The 21,015-nt window shown below is 37.0% G+C and overlaps 1 protein-coding gene across 1 annotated transcript; it reads left to right on the top strand.

Moving 5' to 3' along the window:
- The first annotated feature begins 2,390 nt into the window (after positions 1-2,390).
- On the top strand, positions 2,391-15,583 carry hepacam2 (HEPACAM family member 2). The gene is made up of 9 exons (XM_015357745.2): positions 2,391-2,537; positions 4,635-4,997; positions 5,674-5,958; positions 7,963-8,262; positions 12,735-12,860; positions 13,789-13,810; positions 13,907-13,941; positions 14,936-15,009; positions 15,141-15,583. Exons 1-9 carry the CDS (start codon positions 2,450-2,452, stop codon positions 15,249-15,251), a joined length of 1,404 nt encoding a protein of 467 aa, XP_015213231.2. The 5' UTR covers positions 2,391-2,449; the 3' UTR covers positions 15,252-15,583.
- The last annotated feature ends 5,432 nt before the right edge of the window (positions 15,584-21,015 follow it).

Below are 21,015 nucleotides of genomic sequence, written 5' to 3'. Positions count from 1 at the left end.
TTTATTGTGTTTTCAAATGCACTCATCAATGTTTATTTAGGAACAAGTAATAGGTTTATTCCATGCTGAAAAAAAGAAGAAAGAGAACACAACGTTTTGGCCGTGGAGCCTTCTTCAGGTTCTTCAAATAAATAAAATAAATGTTTATTTATTTTGAACTCCGAAATATTAAAATAGTGTTGCAGTTCCCCTGTCTGACGTTAATAAAACAAAGGTGTTGCGATGGCTGTATTCACCAAAAGACAATATTGCTAAATACAGGATTGTATTGTTGTTATTGTTGTTTTTTTCTTGTACTACTTATGTCTGAGAGCTAGCTAAATAGCATTTCGTTATACCATATACCTATATATGAGTATAATGACAATAAACTTGAACTTGAACTTGATGTCCTTCTTGCCACTATGCCTAAAGGCAACCTGACAGAAGTTGCTGACAGAAGAGGCTGACCTAATTAATCTGCTGTAATTGACCTTGTACTACATTCATTATTCCTGAAGGTAAAGGACAAAAGTTCGAATTTTGTGTTAATGTGCAGTTTATTTAATGCGAGTGATAAATAAAAACATCACTTTTTAAATGGTAAATCTTAATTCATTGTCCTAATCTTTTTTGCTTTAACAATGACTTTTAAAAAAATACACGACACGCATTGAGAAAAAAAGATTTTGTAGAGATTTAAAAAAAATCTTTTTACCCCTGTTCATCAGCATTTAAAGGGAAGTATTCTCTGTTGGGATATTCTATTTTAATATTTACAGATCTTATTCTTCCAAGACAGTTTGAAACTGAACACCAGAATAATATTTTTGAGCAACTGAAGAAATGAATGTCAGATACTGTATGTGAACTTTTGTTTTAATCAGCATCTGTTCTTTTTAACCTTGTTTTTTTGTTTCTGTAATTGCACAATTTATTTTTTATTTGAGCTGCTACAGTATGCTTCACCACAAGATTGCGTCTGCTGTCGAGTTGATCACCTGCTGCTTTCATGCTCAGTTGTAAAGAGAAATCGCTTATGCCACCTGCCGGCAGCAAAGTATAATGTCAGCCAAATTACCAGGCAAAGGCTAAGAATTCATGGAAACGGAGTGTGAGGCAACGTAAGAGCAGTTACAAACGCTTTAAAACGAGAAGAGGCCTTTAAAGCAATCAGACTATTTTGGCAATATTAGCTAATTGGTCCGGTAATCTCAGACAGCCGTTATTTAAAAGAAGTCAGGGTACAACAAGGGATAGTCATCTGTCCTGATGGCAATTAAACTTTATTGATCAACCAAGAATAAAAACTAGTCCTATCATAATTTTTAGATTACAATCAAACGTTTTTCTTGACTCCTTCCTGAATATAATTAATTGGAAGATTTCAGGGATTTAAAGAGGGTTACAACACACATACCTGAACAATCTGTTTGATGGTCTGTTTAAAGTTTGGGTATGTGTTTGCAAGATTAATTAAACCGAGGAATTATTACAGGTAATATGTTAGCTTTGCAGTGGAATTTACAGAACGTTGTGTGAGGCGCTAAGAGCCTGACATCTGGACTGCAAACTGACATATTTCACCATCTCATTGTTTCACATTCTCCTGGAGACAACTGACAACAATCAGTTTTCTTAGTTGAAACAATAGCGAATAACAAGCAAGCTGTAATCTTGTCTACACCCTTATAGGTAAGTGTTTCGGAGAAGGGTAAATATTTCGGTGAACTGAGGCAGAACAACTTCAGAAAACAGCAGACTTCAGAAAAGCTAAGTTGGAAGTGGACTAAAAATACCTAGAAAGCTTACTATTACATTATTATCTGGATAGACAGGCAGTGTTAAAAAACCACAGTGTTAACTGGAATTTCACAAAATTCACCTACAGACCTACCTCACAATACAGGCGACCCCTTGCACTTCCTGCCAATAAGGTGATGAATGGTTGCATTCATAACAGGGCTGAGTGTTAACGAATATTCACTAATAAAGGAAACAAAGGAGAAAAAGCCCCGGGAATGTGTGTGAACTGTTACAATAGTCCCATCACTGTGCGACACCTATTTTAACTACTACACAAAATGAGAAAAGGGTAAACGTAACCCAGCATGTTAGCTCAGTAACCAAGCCTTCCAGGCATTCTGGAGCCTTTTCAGAAAGGGGAATCAAGAGACTTTTGATACCATTATGTCCCAAAACAGTCAGGGAAACGATCATCAGTGATGATGATAAAAACAGAAAGTAGGGTGCACTGTACATGGTGTTAATCATTCGCTGTTGGCTTCGTGATGGTGCAGAGGGCTCACAGCGCTGTGTGGCTGTGCATACAGGGGGAGGTGGCCATCATGTTTGCCAGGTGTACTTATCCTCTGTGTCACGAAGGAGGGGCCAGGCTAGCTCTTCTCATTTCCCTGGCAAATGTGCCCATCAGTTCCTTCTTCTCCCTTAACAGCTAGACAGTGTTCATATGGAACAGGATGCATTGATGGATCCTGCCCACTGTGCCATTGCTTCCCTTCTATACAAAGCAGTTTTTGTCCTGCATATTCTCTCAGGTAAGAAATGATGTTCTTGTCGTCGTCATTCGTATGTTGTATTTTCACGGTCCGGCGGGTTTGTACGGAGTTCTAAGCACTGTCCTGGAAAAAAACTCTTGTGGAATATTTTTCTGAAAGGCCATAAATGTTAAAAAAATAATCAGTAACATCCGCACCACCACCTAATCGGAGCTTTGTGTATTTGTCAGTTCGATCTCCTTTTAGGTTTAAGCCATGGTTTGGAAAAATTAGATTATATTTGTCATATATTTTCCTTTCTTTCCTAAGATTCAAAAGAACAGGTGTGAAGGAGTTCTACTTATCTAACCCAAAATGTGCTATACTTGATATTTAATATTTTACTTAATATATAATATTTAAAGTTTTTTAAAATGATTACATCACTATTCAATAAGAGAAAGTATGCAGTACAATGTAAGATCATTTTAAGCCATCAGTACTTTAATTTGACTACTAAATGAGAAACAAATACAAAAACTCTACGCAAGGCCTTGTACTTTGATATTTTTAATACAGAACAGGTTTTTAATTTTAGATGTTATACTTGTGACTTCAACATTTTGTGAAACTGTTAAAGCACTGAGAGAAATGACTGTATTCCTGCTATAAAACGTCAGAATACCTGACGTGGTCATAGAATTGTTATTAAAGAAGTCTGCAGGTCTTTTATTATATCACTTGGAATTTACGCTTTCCATAATTCCTCCAACTTTTGAACTAGCTGTCCTGGAAATAGTCACATGATGACATGCACACTGGAAAACTCTGTGAGGAAGCACATTATAAATTGTTCCTTCTACTCCTTGTACTATTTTAATATTAGCACGGCCTCACATGCAGCAGCGAAAACATTGTTTTTAGGACTAATCTTAGAACACCTTGAGCATGGCACTGCAGGCATGGCAAAGAAAAAAATGTAAAGCTTTGCTGGACCTGTGGTAAATTCTATATGTTTGTTTTGTGGTCTAGGAGTTTAAAGTGTGTTCTGTTGTGCTAAAATAGTACAATTCATATTATCAAGAAATGGGTAGCATGCTTTTTCAATACCACAGGTAATTTAAACTGCATTCATGCTTTTTATTTGGGGTCTAAATATTCCTGTTGATATTTTACTGAAGGACTGGGGTGATTGTGTAACGTACTGTACGCTTCCCTTAAAAAGATCACTTCAACTTTACACACTGTAATATTGCACTTACTATTTGTTCCTTAAGTTAATGTATTAGAACAGTATCTGTCCAAAGTCAGGCTGCATCAAAAACAAACTAATGCACCATTGTTTTCACAGCTAGAGAAAATAAAAGGAAACACAGGGCACACACATTAAACACCCTCATTTAGGTAGGCTTTGTGATGATGGAGGCTGTATTTATTATTTATGTGATAGGAAAGCACAACAATAAGCTATTGTGAAGAATAATATTAGCAGTCAACAGCTAGTACTAAGCTGGGTGTCTCTAGGGCAGGTCTAGAGGCTGATGGGTAGGCAATGTTTACAAGGACACCAGGAGAGCTGGAGCTCCAATAACTGCTTGGCTGGGAACAGTGTGCTCTTTAAAGCAGATGATCCACCATCTTCTGCAGGAAATATGAATAAGATGCAATTGTTCATAAGACGTCATTCATAAGCTGCAACAGTTCATTCTATCAGTCAATATTTGGTATGTTTTTTTTCCAAAAGGAAGAAGTTTTCACTATATTTTTCTCGAAACTAAATTAATGTAAAATAGGTTGCATATGCTCCTCCTGAATGTGCGCACAGACAGGTATCCTTTCGTGGCACAGTAGTTCTTTTAGTAAAAAAAGAGCAAAACACCCACAGCTCATAGTGATGAAAGCTATTGTTTATTAAAACAGGCTGTTTTGTGAAGCAAGTGTTTGCTCAAAGACCAGTTCAGACTAATTATGCAGAACCTGGTGTCTAGCCAGAAGCATGAAGTGTTTGAACAAATATTAAACGTGGAGACTTATCAGTCTCTCTTTGAGTGCAGACATTTTAAGAACGGTGAAGAATGCTTCCTTTCCTGAAATGCATGTAAAGTGTCCTCGGAAAGCTTTCAAACTGTTTTCTTCTGAAACTTTTTGTCCTCCCAGGCACCGGTTCTGAGCTGGTAAAAGCTCCTTCTCATATCAATGGCACCAATGGGCAACCTCTTCGCCTGCCTGTGGAATACAACTTCAACATTCAAGAAGTGGATATCCAGGGCAGCTGGCTTGTGAGGAGGGCCATGCAAAGTGAGCCCGAGCTGCTCGTGACATTCACCAACAGAACCTCTATTTTCGATATGAAGATGGAGTACGCAAACAAGTTCTCCTTCCACCCACCCAACGCATCCTTGCAGATCAATAAACTAGACGAAATGGAAGAGGGCGAATACAAAATCATAATCAATATAAGATTTCCACATGACCCCACACCAGTGACAGAGAGCAAAACCATCAAAGTCACAGTTGATGGTAAGTATATTAAAATGCTCTGTTTGTGGAAAAACAGACGTTTGGAAAAAGTCAGTATTGGACGCAAACTTTATAAAACACAAAGGCATTTCAGTAAACACACCAGTAAATCGTTTGAAAAGAGATGCACTTTGAGCTATTATTAGGATGACTTCCTCGTCAATAGCATATTTAGAGTATATAAGGAGTCTTTGTTGAATAGACAGATCTGTAGTTTAGGGCTTTTCTCATTCTCATTCTCAATATTTGTCATTTTCATCTGCAATCTGTAAGATATTATTTCTCTTGTTGTATTATTGAAAACATAACTTTCATACTTAAGGCAAACCTATAATGACCTGTCAAGGGCATGAATATTTTGTATTTTGTATATTTTGGCATGAAAATTCGTCATCATTGCTACAGATATCTAGTTTATTGCTTGGCATTTTTTGTAATCCAGCATAACATTACATTCGTAATCATGCAACATCCAAATCTGTAAAAGTGACGTTAAATTATTTTTGCTCAAAAGAGAAGAAATGGAGAAGTTTCTTAAAGTGAATGTTTTTCACTGAAACTAAAGGATATCCTAAAATGCACTGATGTTATTGTGGATGGAGTACAGTGCAAACTGTGTGTTCCATATATCATTCATATATTGTATCTAAACAGAAATCGCTGTTTTTCTCCACAGTACCAGTGTCTACACCAGTGGTTCATATGACCCCAACCTCTGAAGCAGTTGAAGACAGAGATAATGTGACCTTGTTCTGCTCTGTGGAAAATGGAACAAGGATCCAGTACCAGTGGTTACGAGATAACTTCCCTGTTCCAGCCAGTGCTCATCACAGATTTTCTCAAAACCACAGACGTCTCTTCATAGCTCCCGTGAGAAAAGAAGATATTGGGAACTACACTTGTGTAGTGAGGAACTTCATCAGCCAGAAAAAGAGTCAGCCTACTGTGCTGAACGTTTTTTGTGAGTATAAGGAAGTAAAACAAAGCTTGATTGTGTGTTGTGTTTTCAGAGTTTCTCTGGCAACTCAGTGAGTGAAATGTTGATGGATATCTTCTGTTTCCTCATTCTGTGCTCGTTGTTGTAGTATTTAAATAATTAGGACAAATTATCATTGTTTTCTTTCTTTGTCTTTGGCAAACATAGTAGCTTTTGCGAAGCTCCTACGTAGTGTAATTTACATTTTACCTGTGTTTAAAACAATGCTTCAAACATATCTGTTCACACTGTAATGTATCACGTGGAAAGTTTTGTCATCCTTTTTTCACAAGGCAAAGAAAACTGGTAATTTAAATATCTCAACAAGGTCTAAATTATCTGGAGAATGTGATTATCCTTTTGATTCTTACATTCATTTTTAGTTTGCTTTCAATTGATCATACAAGTGTGGGTCAGCAGGTTCATTGCATACCTAATTTGTTTTAAACGTTCCTGTACATCTTCCACACTTTTCAGTATTTGTCTCATTGGCTTCAGTGGTTTCATCCAACTTCTCTTTAAGCTGCCTATGCTAATACAGGCCCACCTGTCCTCTGTTTCATTCACTCACTCTTTCATCAGAAACATTCATGATTTCCTCTATTGCACACCTTTAAGATGTGCAAGATTATAAGATAGATCCAGGTGACCATGTCATTGGGTCATCTTCAAGGTACACATGCCAGTGCTTCAGCTCAGCTCATCATAGTTGAACATTTGGGCTTTTGGTAGATGTGCCACCTTTAACGTGAAATTGGGTGCTGGCTTGTTGTTCAATTTTTTGCACTTCTTCTTGAGCTATTTAATGTTATGGTAGAAATAAATTAGTTTTCCAATTGTTGTGATGAATTCAAATGCCTTGTACTGGACTGGAAATATTTTTGCATGCTCAATGCTTTTACTTGCATTGAAAGATTCCATAAAAGAAAGGGACATTTATGTAGCCACACAATCAGCCCACCTTTGATGAGATCTGTTCTGCAGAACTGAGGTACAGCATGATGTCACAACCAAGCTATATCAGGGAATGTGAGTGAAACAAGAAAATTCTTACCCTGATTCTTCAATAGTACGCCTCTGTCAAATACAAATGCAGGAGGGCGGGGGTGAGGTGGTGGGCAGTGGTAGGGTGTTGGAGCAAAGGTTGAACCCACCTAATGTTGGCATTCTTATAGAAGCAAATAGTCATAAAATGCAGGTCAAAGGGAAGTGATCTCACTGGACAGTTAGCTTACCACAGTATACAGGACAAGTGCCTAGATGGTCATTAGACAATTTTTTTAGATTTACCTTATTTTCCCTTTCCATCACCTCCCCTCTTGCTTTTCCCTCCCTGTGGTCTTGCTGTTTTTATTCTCTTACTGAATCTCAAAAGGGACACACTTACTGTACGTACATGTAAGCTTGGAGTTAAAAATGCATGAGTCCCTTTAACTCTTTTGTTGCAATGCGCCATATGTTGCTGCTCCAAGGCAAGAGCTTTGATAACAGGTCAGGTAGAGAAAGTAATTACCACCTGCTGCAGACTAGAACACTGTTGACAAGAGCAAATGAACACAGTAAATGTTATCGAACACAGCAACCTACTAAAATCAACAATGAGAGTGATGTCAGTAGAAACTGTTGATTAAATCTCTCCTGACAGAATCTTCCAGTATTGGGGGCACAGCTTTTCTTCTTGATATACAACACTCATACTGTGACATATAGCACTCCCCTTTACTGTACATTTTGTGTTTGATAAATACCAAGTACCCCTTAGGGAAAAATTGGGAATTTATAAGAAGGATGGTAAGTAAATTCTTAGGTCATTAATAGAATTTTTTAATTTATTAAGTTTATTCTTTTACAGTTTAATTGTTTTCTCCAGTATAATGTATTCAATGATTCCGATACAGCCTTGAGGAAAAAGAAGACAAAAAGTCAGGGAGCTATACCTCAGTGGAATGAACCAAACAATTTGATTGTTTTTTATCTGCATCGTTCCAGATGGACCATACAACCTGGCTGTGAAGTCGGATCACGCGTTGCGGACTGGTGAAGTCTTCACCGTCGACCCCGAGGAGATGGTGTTCTTCCACTGCTGGGCAGATTCGAACCCGCCAAACAGTTACGTCTGGATTTCAAAGGCCAACAACGGCACAAAAGTGATCACGAAAGGCCCTCGGTTTGAGGTGGCCTCATACCAGCTGGCTCACAGAGAGGATTTCATGTGCCGCGCTTACAACAACGTCACCAAGAAACAAGATGAGACCCGGTTCACACTTGTGTTTGCCAAATTGGGTAACGGTAGGTACAATATCGTTCTGAATGTGTGGAGGTGCCAAAGCCACAACGCAGTTCACAACAGATTTGAAACAACTTTATTACGGGTGGTCTGCTGGAGTGCAAAGCAGAGATATTCACATTTCTATTATATGGGGTGGGGAAACGATAAAAAAGCAAGCAGAATGCTTGGGTACATTGCGAATACTGTAGGATTTAAATACAGGGAGGCTATGCTTAAGAAATACAATGCAATAGTAAGACCTCGTTTACAATGCTTCTATCAGGAATACGAGAGGACCTGCTACAAGCATTGAAAATCTAAACAATCTTTATTCTCAGAGTTGTGGGTACCTAGAACAGGATTCCAAACTAGGAGGTCAAAGCTCAATTTCTGAACACTTTGAAGACACATCTGGACACTAGACGTGCTGAGCTAAAAACAACCTACCCAATGAGCAAGATTAAAAGAGTAGACAAAAATGGGCACACACCTTTATCTGTATCAGGGATGTTATTACAATGGAGAGTGTACTGTAGATAGATTTGCATCATAAATATAAACGCTGTAATGCTTTAGTTTGGTGGCAGCAAATGACACTTTAGAAATGCTTAACAAATAAAGGTATTATTCCTAAGGTATAAGTAAAGAATTTATAGCTATAAGACCAATTTGACTTTTGTTAGTTGTGATGTTATTAATCTCTAGAAGGAACTGGTTCCTCCCAGGTTATTAAGAACACTAAAAGTTTTATTGAAAACCAACACAATTTAATGAAAATAGTCAGTATTTACATTCATTTCAAAATGTGAGATTTCACATTGTAATAGTTAGCATAATTGAAAAATGAAGGAGTGGACATACGGCACTAAATTATCCACTAACACATTCTTATATAAACATACAAATCTCTCAACATTAAAAAAAAAACGGAATTAAAATATCTATTTAAGAACATTAGTATACAAAGAATGTAGAATGCAGAATATACTCCCATTAAAATAACTTTGGAAAGTAGCTAGAATTTTTTTTACATTTTGACATTTATAAGTGAGGTTTGAGAATAGTAACTGTTTTTTCATTATTTTGGCATTTACAGTAATATGTACAGTGTTTAACCAATTCACATTTTTATATCTAATGAATAATTAATTTTAAGGTGTTGTCCAGTATCTGGACAGCAGGTAGTGTCTCTCTATTGTGTAAGAAGTGTTGCAAGGCAGTTAATAAGGATATTATTTAGTGCCACTGAGTGAAATATTTAACAAAGCATTTATTTATGTTTGAGAAATGTCAATATAATATTTTTCATCAACCAGCGAGTATACATCACACCCACTTGAAAAGAAGTCTGAGGGATCTCTAGTAAAGTAAACAGTGGTTTTGTTTACAGTGTTTAACTTGCATTGTCACATGGAAAATGTCTGTAGCTGCAGCTGGCTGGACAAATATATTTTACTTTTCAAAATGGAAAAATACACAAACATTACAGCAAAATGACAGCCTCCCAGCTGTCAGTGTTAGATTTTTATTACAAATTACTACTGCAGGCAAAGTGGACAGTTTTTCATCGTTTTTTCAATTTGTACTTTCAGATAATTCACTGCTAATATGTAAAGGTAATTTTATGCCAATATTATCCTGCATTTTCAATGTATTTAACCCAATTTGAGATTAATGATCAGCACTGAAAACCTGAAGGTCTCCCATTAAAAATAAAAGGATATATTATGGATGATTTAGCACTGTAAAATGCTTAGCCAATGTCAGAGTTCAAAATCTGTGTTAAGAAAATACTTTTGGCAGAGTTGGTATAGTGCTTCCGATTATCTTTCCTTCCTAAAACTAATTAGGGAATATTCTATCAATGGAAAAGACTCTCATGTGGAAAAGTTCTTCCACCATCTTTTTCCTTTGTATAGAAGCTTAATCTATTTTAAAGCTATTTTCTGTTCATTTTTATTTTGTGGTTTGCAAGTAATGCTTTTAAACATAAGAAAATAAAGTCACTCTGCATGTTTTCACAGAATCTTTAGTTGGCTTGATCTCACTTTGCCTTTACTTCGGGTCCTGATAATCTGATAATCTGATAATCTCATACCTGTCCTTCATTTGCATTCCACTTTTATTCCCAAGAAGATAATAAAACCAAGCATTTGCTGCACATTTAGATGATGATAGGGTATGTTTTGCAAATATTGATATGCTTCATAGTTCTAAACTGTATATGCAAAATGTCTTGTATTTATCTTTTTTTCCTTATTATACAGGTATATTTATAACAATTTCATTTTTTGGTTGCCCTATAGTCCAGAATTTCATTATTGCAATTGCCTATTACTATATTTATTATAAGATTTTTATAATATCAAATTAAAAAAAATAATGGAAAACATGGAAAAAATACTTTTCATTCAGGATTTAAAGAGTATCAGTGGGTATTAATGATAGGATTCAACTGCTACGTTTTTAGGGAAAATTACTTTTAACATATAATTTATTGCAGTGACAGGTTACTTACGGTGTACAGCATGTAGGGGATTCTTTTTTTAAATGATCAGGCCTATTTTTGGAAAACAATATATTGATGCACGTGTTTAAAATGTAAGGTAATTTCAATTTCCCCATACTTCTTACTAATTGAAACACAGGTGACTTGTAACTGTAATGAATTACTTTTTAAAAGTGACTGTGCTTAATATTTAAAGGGACATCATTCTTCTGTACCTTCTGTACCTCTGCTGCTCTATGTCTGCTCTGACCTATGTCTGAGACTGACCTGACCACCTTTTCTCAGTATCACACATTAAAAGAGTGATGATTATGCTTATTTGGCACAATTTTGTTTTGACTAGCAAGAGGTACAGGGGAACAAGTGATCCTGGATAAAATATACTCTACCATGTTAACATTTTAAAAATAGCTTGAGGCTAAAACAGTGTGAAATTGCCTTCAATGTAATCATCTTGTGTCCAAAATGTAATTCAAAGAAAAATGTATGTACACAACATTAGAATATTTGAAGCGAGTTGAGTAGTCAGGGTCAGGGTTGAGTTGGCTCTGGTCTTGAAGCCAGAGTGGCAGTGTAGTGGTCGGCATTGCATCCTTGCAGTGCTGGGACACTGGGTTCGATTACTGGGAAGCTACAGTATCTGTGTGGGGTTTCTACCGTACAGTGTGTTCTTTCTGAGTTCACACGGGTTTCCTTCAGTTGCTTCAGTTTCCTCCCACAGTACACAGACAAGCTGGTAGATTAATTGTTTTCTGGGAAAACCTGCCCTGGTGTGAGTGTGTGTGTTTGTGTCTGTGTGTGCCCTGTGATGGGATGGTGTCTCCTCTAGGGTGTGTCTCTCCTTGCGCCCTTTGCCTGCTGGGATAGGTTCTGGCTCCCCTGTGACCCTATATTGAACATAGTGGTTAAAAAATAGATGTGTAGAAAACTTCACAGGTTTTTTTTTGTTTTTTTTTTGCTGAAATATGGCGCTATCCTCTTAATCTGTCCATTTAATCCTCAATGATCCGTCGAGTGGTGCTACACAAAGGTGATCTCACCTCTATAATTGTTCTTTCAGGAACTTCTTTGTTTGTTCTCAAAACAGTGTTCTTTTTCCTGCCTCAGCTCTGTCCTGTAAGAAGGAGTGGAGAATTGATGAGCTCCGGCCTTCACACTCTGTTATAGCTCAGTTCAGTGCAAGCTGAACACTCTTCTCCACGTTACACTTCTCAGTCTCCTGCATTCATCTGATGAGAGGATGAAAACAAGAGCACGATTGACAACATAGTTTAAAATTACTGTAGAGGTCTCATTAACATCTTCCACTTCCAATGAAAAACATTTTCAATACAATAAAGCCTGAAATACTAGCGCATGCTTTGCATGATTCTAATTAAGAACAATTCAATTAGTTAATGAATTAAAATACTTCCCCATTTGTTTTCACATCTTTTCACGTGAGACCTGTAAATCCCATGGAATTCTTTTATTACAATTGTGATTGTAATAAAAACATTTCTTTACTTTCGTTTGCAGATGTTATTTCACTTCTGCGTTAACCCTTTGCTTTGCCCTGGTCTTATCCTCTCGGGATCATTGTTACTTCTCACAAAGTCAACATAGCAGACTGCTTTAGAACCATCAGTGAAACACAAACCAGAAACTACATGGCAGTGCATTTAAATCCGGGAACAGGAGGCACTTCTTTACACAAAGAGATATGGCGTACCAGAACAATCTCATGTTGCTGAAGTCCATGCCCCAGGCCATTTGAGGAAAGAGCTGGTCGAGATCAGGAAAACAAGCTTGATGGGCCAATGGCTTCCATTCGCTTGTAGTCCCTTATTATGCTTCTTTCATTTCTTTGAAGGAAAGGGGTGGACGACTCTTTTGGAGAATTAACTTAATTTAGAGTTCACCTCATTTGATTGTTTATTTTTGCAGAAAATGCCACAACTTCCAAGTGTCCCAGTGTTCATCTTTCTTTTTTTTTTTCTCAAGGCAAAGAAAAACATGTGCACGAGGGAACCCCTCTGTCACCTCTGGCAGCGATTACAGTGGCCTCACTCCTCATAATCATGTGCATGTTGTTTGTCCTTTTCCGAAAGACATGTCACCCACAAAGAGGTAGGTGTGAGTGGACACAACTCTCACAAAAGCTAGGAAATATCAAGTAGCAGTAATGAGACAGCAAGCCTGGAATATCTGTTAAATTGTCATTACCTTGTATTAATGATTAATGATGTAAAAAAGCACAGCAAAAGATAATTAAATCCTTACAAATTCAAACTTTAGTAAAGCCACTGAGTATTACAATGTATAATTTAATAAAACTGAATCTATGACCAGAGGACTTTAGCACACATCAAGCTTGAATTATAAATACTAGCTACTGTATGAGATTATTATGCTCAGTGTATTAATAAAATGAAATATGTATCTTGATGTTTTTCTGTGGCTCTGCAGTTGTGCAGCATATTTCTGACACTGATTCCTCAGGATTCTGCTTAATAGTTCAATCTTTATTTTTAATGCCATTTTCTTCATAAAGTTAATTATAAATTGCTCAAAGAAACTGAATAATGCAAACAAATATCAGCAGGGATTTTTTATATTATCATTTATATTTAATATTCTTAAATCCAGAATTACAAGATGAGTTGTTTTAGAGCAAATTTGGAAAATAATCTTTGGTTTGTAATATATGCCTCATTATGAAGTGAATTATTTGTTCTCTGTGTGTGAAGTGAAAGACAGTCCTTAATTTAGGGCAAAATCTGATGTTTAACTTTCTTCTGACAGAATAAAAATACAGTAGTGAGATGTATTTCAACTTTTATGATTGTTGAAAATATTTTTCCTTTAGCGAATATTATGAGATGTGAGTTTTCATCATAGTTCTGCAGTGGTCTTGAGAAGCACAGGTTCAAAGCCAACAGAAACTGCATGTGCTCAGAATTCATTCTCATATCTTATATATTAAGCTGAGTAAGAGATTATCTTTGTGTGAAACAAATTGGAGCTCTGTAAACTGATTTAAACCTTTCTTTTACAGTGATAAAGAACATTTACAACAGGTGAGTAGATATTTAGCTTTGTAAAAATAAAAACAACATTTATGCATTTCCATTTTAATCAAAGAAAATTAATTCACTTTTTTTTTCTCTTCATAGGCCTCTCACAGAACAAAAAAAACCTCACCTCTCAGGTACTTTTTTCTTTCTGCACCAACGCCATTTATCTGTTATCACCTTGACCGGTCATTTAGCATCTTTGTGTACATACCTAACAGCCTGTTAATGACCGGGTTGTTGCCTTTCAACCCACGCAGAATATTATACCATCCACATGCTCAGCAATTACATTTGTTTAACCGATACTAGTTTACAGTGACGTGTTCTGCCTCTGCTTCTGGGCATTTATGGATATTATTTCAAGCTGTTGTTTTAACTTTGCAGTTTCCTAGCTCTCTAAAAAGTAAAATTGTACTTGTATTCCATTCTTAGTAACATTATGCTTTACTATAAAAACTATGAGTCTATTGCATTGTTAATGGAAATGCTGTCAGGTGAAATCCTGTCTGCAGTCTGCAGTGAGAGTAAAAAGACCATCTGTGCTTCTCCTTAAAAGGAAACTGATATTCCCGAAATAAACAGCCTTTTATTTTTTTACATCTACGTTGTTTGACCTTTAAGTGAGTTTCTGTTTCTGTCTGAAAAACTATTTGCATAGTCCTGGAAAATGGCAGGAAAGCAAGTCTCTTTTTAGAATGGCTTTCAGTATTCAACAGTGAGTTATAGGACAGGTTTAATCAATTTATTTCATGCTGTGATGTGACCTCCTCAAATTCTTGAGCAGAAAAGGTTCCAAGGATTGTATTCCAAGCTAATTTATTAAGTAGATCATATAAGGTCTGGAGAAAAGAATCCTTTGCTTTTAACTTTCTGACAGTTTGTTCTCAATATCCTTGTTCATCTGTATTTAAAGGGGATTTAAAATAAATTGCTCGAAAATGATTTTGTTAGGGCTTACATTTCACTAAAAGCCACAAATACTAAAAACATAGGAAACAAAAGGAAACTATAAATTCAAAACTGTGTTTTGTATCAAAAGCCCTTTCTTCTAATGACCTGCTATGTGCTTAACGAGTAAAACACCACTACTTAAGCAATGAACATGTTTTTAACATTTTTCTCTCTAAGGTCATGAAGATGCCACAGAAGATTTTGGTATCTATGAGTTTATTGCCATACCAGGGAAGTCAGAACCTACCCAGGTAAGGGAATTTCTTAAATCCTACAACTAAATCAAGGAAAATGGACTTCTTTTAATGAAAAATGTGATTTGAAATGCACTGAAACTTGAAAAGAAAAAAATTAAATGTTCTTTTCTTTTTTTGTTTTTAAGGCATCAAGCAGATCGCTTTCACAACTGGATTCAGTCCAGGATTTACATACTACAATTTACGATGTCATCAGACACATTCCAGAAACACCTTCACAGGGACTTTTGAAGTGACTCTTGGAGATATTGTCAGAGAAATGTTTTTGTAATATACTGTAGCAGATCTGTCTTGAAGAAGAAAGCTATTTAAGGTAATTTATGAAGAACTCTCCACTGCTCCTGTGAAACACGTTGCATGTCACAGGCGTTACTTGCATTTAAGGAGAAAAAATGGAGGTTTAAAAACCCCTCTCTACCTTGACTTCATTCCAGGATTTTCGGTTTTACGGTATTTTTGTTTCTGGTTTTATACTGTAAGAAAGACTAATACCCAAAGTCTATATTTTTAATTTCCAGCCATATTTGGCATGAATTTAAAATTGAAGTAAAAGTCATTTGCATATTTATTTTGCTTTTGTGTTATTTTCTTTGATACTACTTTTATACTAGAGGTCTTCTGGGAATGACAGCTTCTGAAGCTCACTGTATTTATAAATATTTATGTCATGTATTACACTTAATGAATTCTTCCTTCCACGCTTGAATATTTTGTTTTGCACACTGCAAAATGCATGAGAGTTGTCTTGATGGTACATGGGGGTGCATGGCTGCAGATGCATTTTTTTTTACTCTTAATAACCTTACGTCTTCTACCTCTTCAACCTTCTCCCCACAAAAAAACGCAACAATTTATATCAATTTTACACAAAGCATGTCAGCAAATCTCAATATTGTTCCAGTTTGACATCGCAATTTTCAATTTTGTGGACTCCCCCAACTTGGTGGAGCATGGAGGAAGAGGATTTGGACTCTTGACTGGCATGATTGTGGTTTCGTATCCCTGCTACAGACACTGTGTCCTCGAACAAGGTCCTTTACCACAGGTGTTCCAGTCCACCGAGCTGTATAAGTGGGTACCAGCATCGCTGGGCGTAATCCCTGTGATCGAACATCATCCTGTCCACAATGGGAACAAGCTCTAGTTTACTCAGAAACCAGGATGAGCTCTGACCTGCTGAACTGCTGTGGCTGCAGTGGTGCCAACTTCAGCTTTATCTGGGCTCTGCCAGTTCGCACCCGCTGAAAGTGAATCGACCTGCCTCGCTGCATGATTGTATGTTTCTTGTACCAGCGCACAGAGAACACAGAGGACAATGTCCAAAACGGCACGTACTGTAGCACCTGTTAGGGCTATTTTCCATTTTACACATCGAGAGAGGAGGCACTGATAGTCGAGAGATTCAGCTTACACTGACAGTGCTGCAGGCTCATGGGAGCCAGGCCAGACGCCAGGGTCGCTGCTGTGTGTGACAAGGCTGCGGATACCCTCGTAGATCCTGCTGGTGCTTGGGCTTTTGACACATCCAGGCTACAGGGAGCACTGACTGAGCCCTAGCTTGTGCCATCACTGTGTGAAGGGAACCCCTCCTGCTGGTTGACGAACTTTAGAACCTGGATTCTGTTTTGCATGAGCCAAAATACGTTTTTGGTTTTAGTGCGACATTTGTGGACTCCCAGCCATGGGAGGACGTATGGATTTAGTATTTCATTTTCTCTTCCCTCATACCTTTCTCCCTTACCTTCCTGAACTGGATTTTTTTTTCCTTCACCTAAGCTGTATTCATCAGCAAAGGCTGCAAACCTGGACTCCTCCAATGACACATCCATCCTTCCATCCACAGTTTCCTTCTGGGGAAGCTAGAGCCTATCCCAGCAAGCTCCAATGATACAAGTTTACCAAAAACAAAAGCAAGCACTGAATGAGAACTGTTAAGATTACGTTAGTATCTGAAAATAAGATTTGGTATCATTTAGTGACACTGAGTATGGGCCTCAAATGAATTTCAGTTATGTAACATGCAAAATCAAGCCAAAGGAATATGATAAGAGCCACCTGCAGATTTAGCAGATGGGTATTGAGAAGTGATGCAGAAGTCAGTTTGCATGTATTTTTTTTACTGAACCATAATATTGGATCAGAACCAGTGCCATTTCACTAATACACTGGGACCATTTCTTTGTCTAGACATCAAATGAGACACTATTTTACACATTTAGTTTGATTCTTTCTGGGGTTTTTTTTGTAAAAAGTCTTTCACAAGTTTACCTCATTTGATGAGAAAACAGAATTATTTTTGGCAAGATGAAATGTTTTTTTTCTACTTCTGCAGTAAATGGAAGATGTACAGTATCAAATTTCTATTTGAATAAAGATTTGTATCATTTTAATAATTTCATATGCACATGTAGAAAATGTACATTCTACTAAAAAGCAGTGATTGGATAAAAAATTGCATAAAATTGGTAAAATATTACTTGTAAGCATTATGTTTGTTTGACTTTATTGTAAGTTACATATTTTATACAGTAATTAAAAACCCAGACCAAGCCGTGACTATTGGTTACAAATCATTCTTTCCATTATAATATGCAGTACACCTCCTAATGTTTCTTTCTAATTGGGTTTTGTTGTCTCTGACCTCCATTAAAGCACATTTCAGTTTTTGTGTTACTTGAATACACATCCTTGGTTGTCAGATAACTAAAGTCACAAGACTAAAACCAGGCTCTGCTTAGTCAAAGTCTGAGACAAACTGGGGAAACAATATGTGCTTCTCCGGTCTTGGAGTCCTTGCACTGGCTTCCTCTCAGGTTTGGAGCTGATTTTAAAATCCAACTGCTTACTACGCGTCTTGGCTCCTCCGGTTTGAGCTGATGTGCTCTCTGTTTATTTCCCACCATGTGACCTTTGCTCATGTCATTCTAGATTACTACGTGCACCTACTGTTCTTTCACATTCTGGGGGTGACAGGGCCTTTTGTTACATCACCCCCAAATAAATCAGGGACTCTTTTAAATCAGGGAGCTTTTAAATAGACTTTTTCAGAAAAGGCTTTTTTGTGGTTTATCTTCTCCATGCTGCTGCTGCTTTGTTTAAGCTTTTGTAATTCTTACCATTTGATTTTATTGCGATTTGTGCTTTTAAGTACTGTAAAGCCCTTTGAGACTATTGCTTTTAAAGGTGCTATATAAAATACATGTTATTATTAGAAAAGCACTGTACAAAGGCAAGGTATTATTATTATTATTATTATTATTATTATTATTATTATTATTATTATTATTACATTATCTAAATGATAATGTAAAAATGCAAGTGAACAGGTAGGACTTCACGGTGACACCACTATTTCCATTAATCGACAATAGGATTGCATTATTTACTGCATCCAGATCCTACAGGCAGCAGCGTTCCATAGACCGTAGCCTGATAGTGACCTAATATCCTTAACAAGCCTAGATTTGCCTATGTGGTATCTCAACCCAGGAAACAGTTTGTGCTGTATAAGGGGTAAGTTCCTTGTCTTCAGATCTGGTGTAGTGTAGTTTCCTTTGTTGAGTTCCGATTTCAACTGTTGCTGGTGGGCGAACAAAGCTTCTCACTTTTTGCTTCAGTGTCTTCGGCTCACAGTCAGTTGTGAGGGCAAACAACAGAAAGACATTATTTGTAATTCTGCCTGCAGGAAGATACACTCAGTGTTTGTCAAAGGATGGACACTTCAGTGAAACAACTACAGTATTATTTTACCACAGGGCAAACTGAAGACTGACATTGATGTATTTTCAGAAAAAAATAGAGCAATTTACAATAATGCAACTCACCTGCTCTGCTTGTTTTCACTTATCTGGATATCCCAAAACCCACTATTAAATACCATTTGGTTCCAAATTTGTGAGTGCTTGGATAGCAAAAGATAGAACAAGGAAAGCAGCTTGCTGAAATGTTGAAGGCGGAACTGTTTTGATGATGTCATGCTCCTGGCTCTCTCGGGGGTGCTGAAGGGCTCTGGCACCACACGACCAGCTGTTTGGATCTGCTGGATGGTCGTTCTTGCTCAGGTTTTGCAGATCAGCTGCTCAATGGTGTGACAGTAGATTCAAGTGTAGTGTGTGACCACATTTCTTCTATTTAAAAAGCTGGAATAATTTGCTGTTGTTAAGAATGACAATTTAATTTTAAGATTTTACCATTCTGGGAAATGAATGGTTAAAAGATACTTTATTTGGTTCTGTCTGAAACCTTACGGGGGGATTCTGACTTTGAGTCATTCAGTCATAATCCCACAGATGGCAGCTTCTCACCATCGTGTCCTCAGCCAAGCACAGACTCCAAATGTCTGAACCTGCGGCTCCTCTCATACTGAACAGGATTAACAATTGTGACAGCACAGCATCAGCAGGGAAAAACAAACCTGTTATTTAAATTCCGATTTAAAGTTTGATAAACAAAGCTTTCATGTCCCAGTTTACTTATGAAAACACTTTAGTTTTAACTATCATGTCTTGGTGAAGACATCAGAAAGTGATGTAGTCTATAGTTGGGAACTTAATGGCAGTTGATAACCTCACCAGTATGCATTGAATGGACCACCATAAATATAACTAAACACATAAATATGATATGTTCACTAGCAATTACTGCAAGGAAGAAAAGGTCCTCATTTTAACGTCTTTGGTTTAAGTACCATGCTATTTTATGTTTTTGTGTGAAGGTTTTTAGCATTGCGCTGCCTTTCTTGATAGTCTTAAATACCTTTGTCTATGCAACAATAAGATCAAAGGCAAATCTATGTATTCATTTTTATAATTTAAGAACCATTTTTAAAAACACCCTTGCCACATGGCGTATGTAGAGTAAGGCATTGCAGAAAGCTGTAGAGATGTGACACAAACATGAGTTTCCTCTTAATTCCTCTTGTTTTGGCTGTTTCCCTCTTCTCTGTTCTAACTTTATCACATTTTTCTATGGACCAACACTGCCATTTGCAAACCTACTTCAAAATGTTGTTAAATCCTTCTAGTGCTATACTAACAGTGTAAGGCAAATATTAACTAATAGACTGTTATAACAGATAATTTTAAAAGTATTTTTTTACTGTGAGTTGGTTGTGTCCGAGGTTCTTGTTTCTATTTCAGTGTCCTCAGGGACAGAAGGCTTGTCTGCATGCTGTGGTTTTGTTCCTTCCAGTTCTGCCCAGGGCATGCTGATACACAGTGGGATAGCAGGTGTACATGTGTCACTGTCCTGTTGGAGCCAAGGCTCAGAGACTCAAGAGCATCACACCCCTCAGGATGTGGTTTTGCAAAAATATTTTCTATGATAGACAGTTTTTCCATGGACATTCATAAAGTACACTAAGTGCACTTTAATAAGATTAAATATTTTGCCCTGTAGAGAAATAAAATTTTTCAATGATTTTTATTCTATTGCATCATTACTCTTTCTATTGATATTTTTGCAGATAAAACTCCGTCATTTTTCCTTGATTTGTCTTATAATGTGCATCAAGTTCACACTTCTGACCATAGAATTAGATACACTGCACTGCATCAGTGTTATTAATTATTAATTATTAATGGCAGATACAGCAGCATTTAATGTAGACAAGTGCAGTGTTTTGCACGCAGGTAATAAAAACCATATGTAATGTGTTCGCTGCTTGAGGCAGTATGAGCAGCAGTCTGTTTTCATGAGATAGGTAGCCTGAACCACCTGAGGCAGGCGTGATAGTAAACTGATTAGAGGTGGTACAGGTTTCCTGTAAAACTAGTCAAACTCCATGACAACCGATTTTAAATGGCAAATAAGTGGAAGTGTGGCCAGCTGCTGTATGAATACTAGCTTGGGTTGAGCTAATATTCACACAGCAGTGATGAGCATTACACTATACAGTACATACAAAATGGGAAGTATATACAAAATAAGAAGCACTGAGCTAGTACAGTTTCTTATGGAAAAAGCAAAAGGGTGTTTATTTGGACACATCTCTGACATTTT

Source organism: Lepisosteus oculatus, chromosome 10 (assembly GCF_040954835.1).
Source record: "Lepisosteus oculatus isolate fLepOcu1 chromosome 10, fLepOcu1.hap2, whole genome shotgun sequence".
NCBI lineage: Eukaryota > Metazoa > Chordata > Actinopteri > Semionotiformes > Lepisosteidae > Lepisosteus > Lepisosteus oculatus.
This window is presented reverse-complemented; position numbering and strand designations above follow the sequence as displayed.

Excerpts from the sequence above, each read along its gene's own strand:
- hepacam2 (XM_015357745.2), top strand. The coding sequence starts at position 2,450 with ATGGAACAGGATGCATTGATGGATCCTGCCCACTGTGCCATTGCTTCC. Across the intron at positions 2,538-4,634 it reads TGTCCTGCATATTCTCTCAG|GCACCGGTTCTGAGCTGGTA; the intron begins GTAAGAAATGAT and ends TTGTCCTCCCAG. Across the intron at positions 12,861-13,788 it reads GACATGTCACCCACAAAGAG|TGATAAAGAACATTTACAAC; the intron begins GTAGGTGTGAGT and ends TTTCTTTTACAG.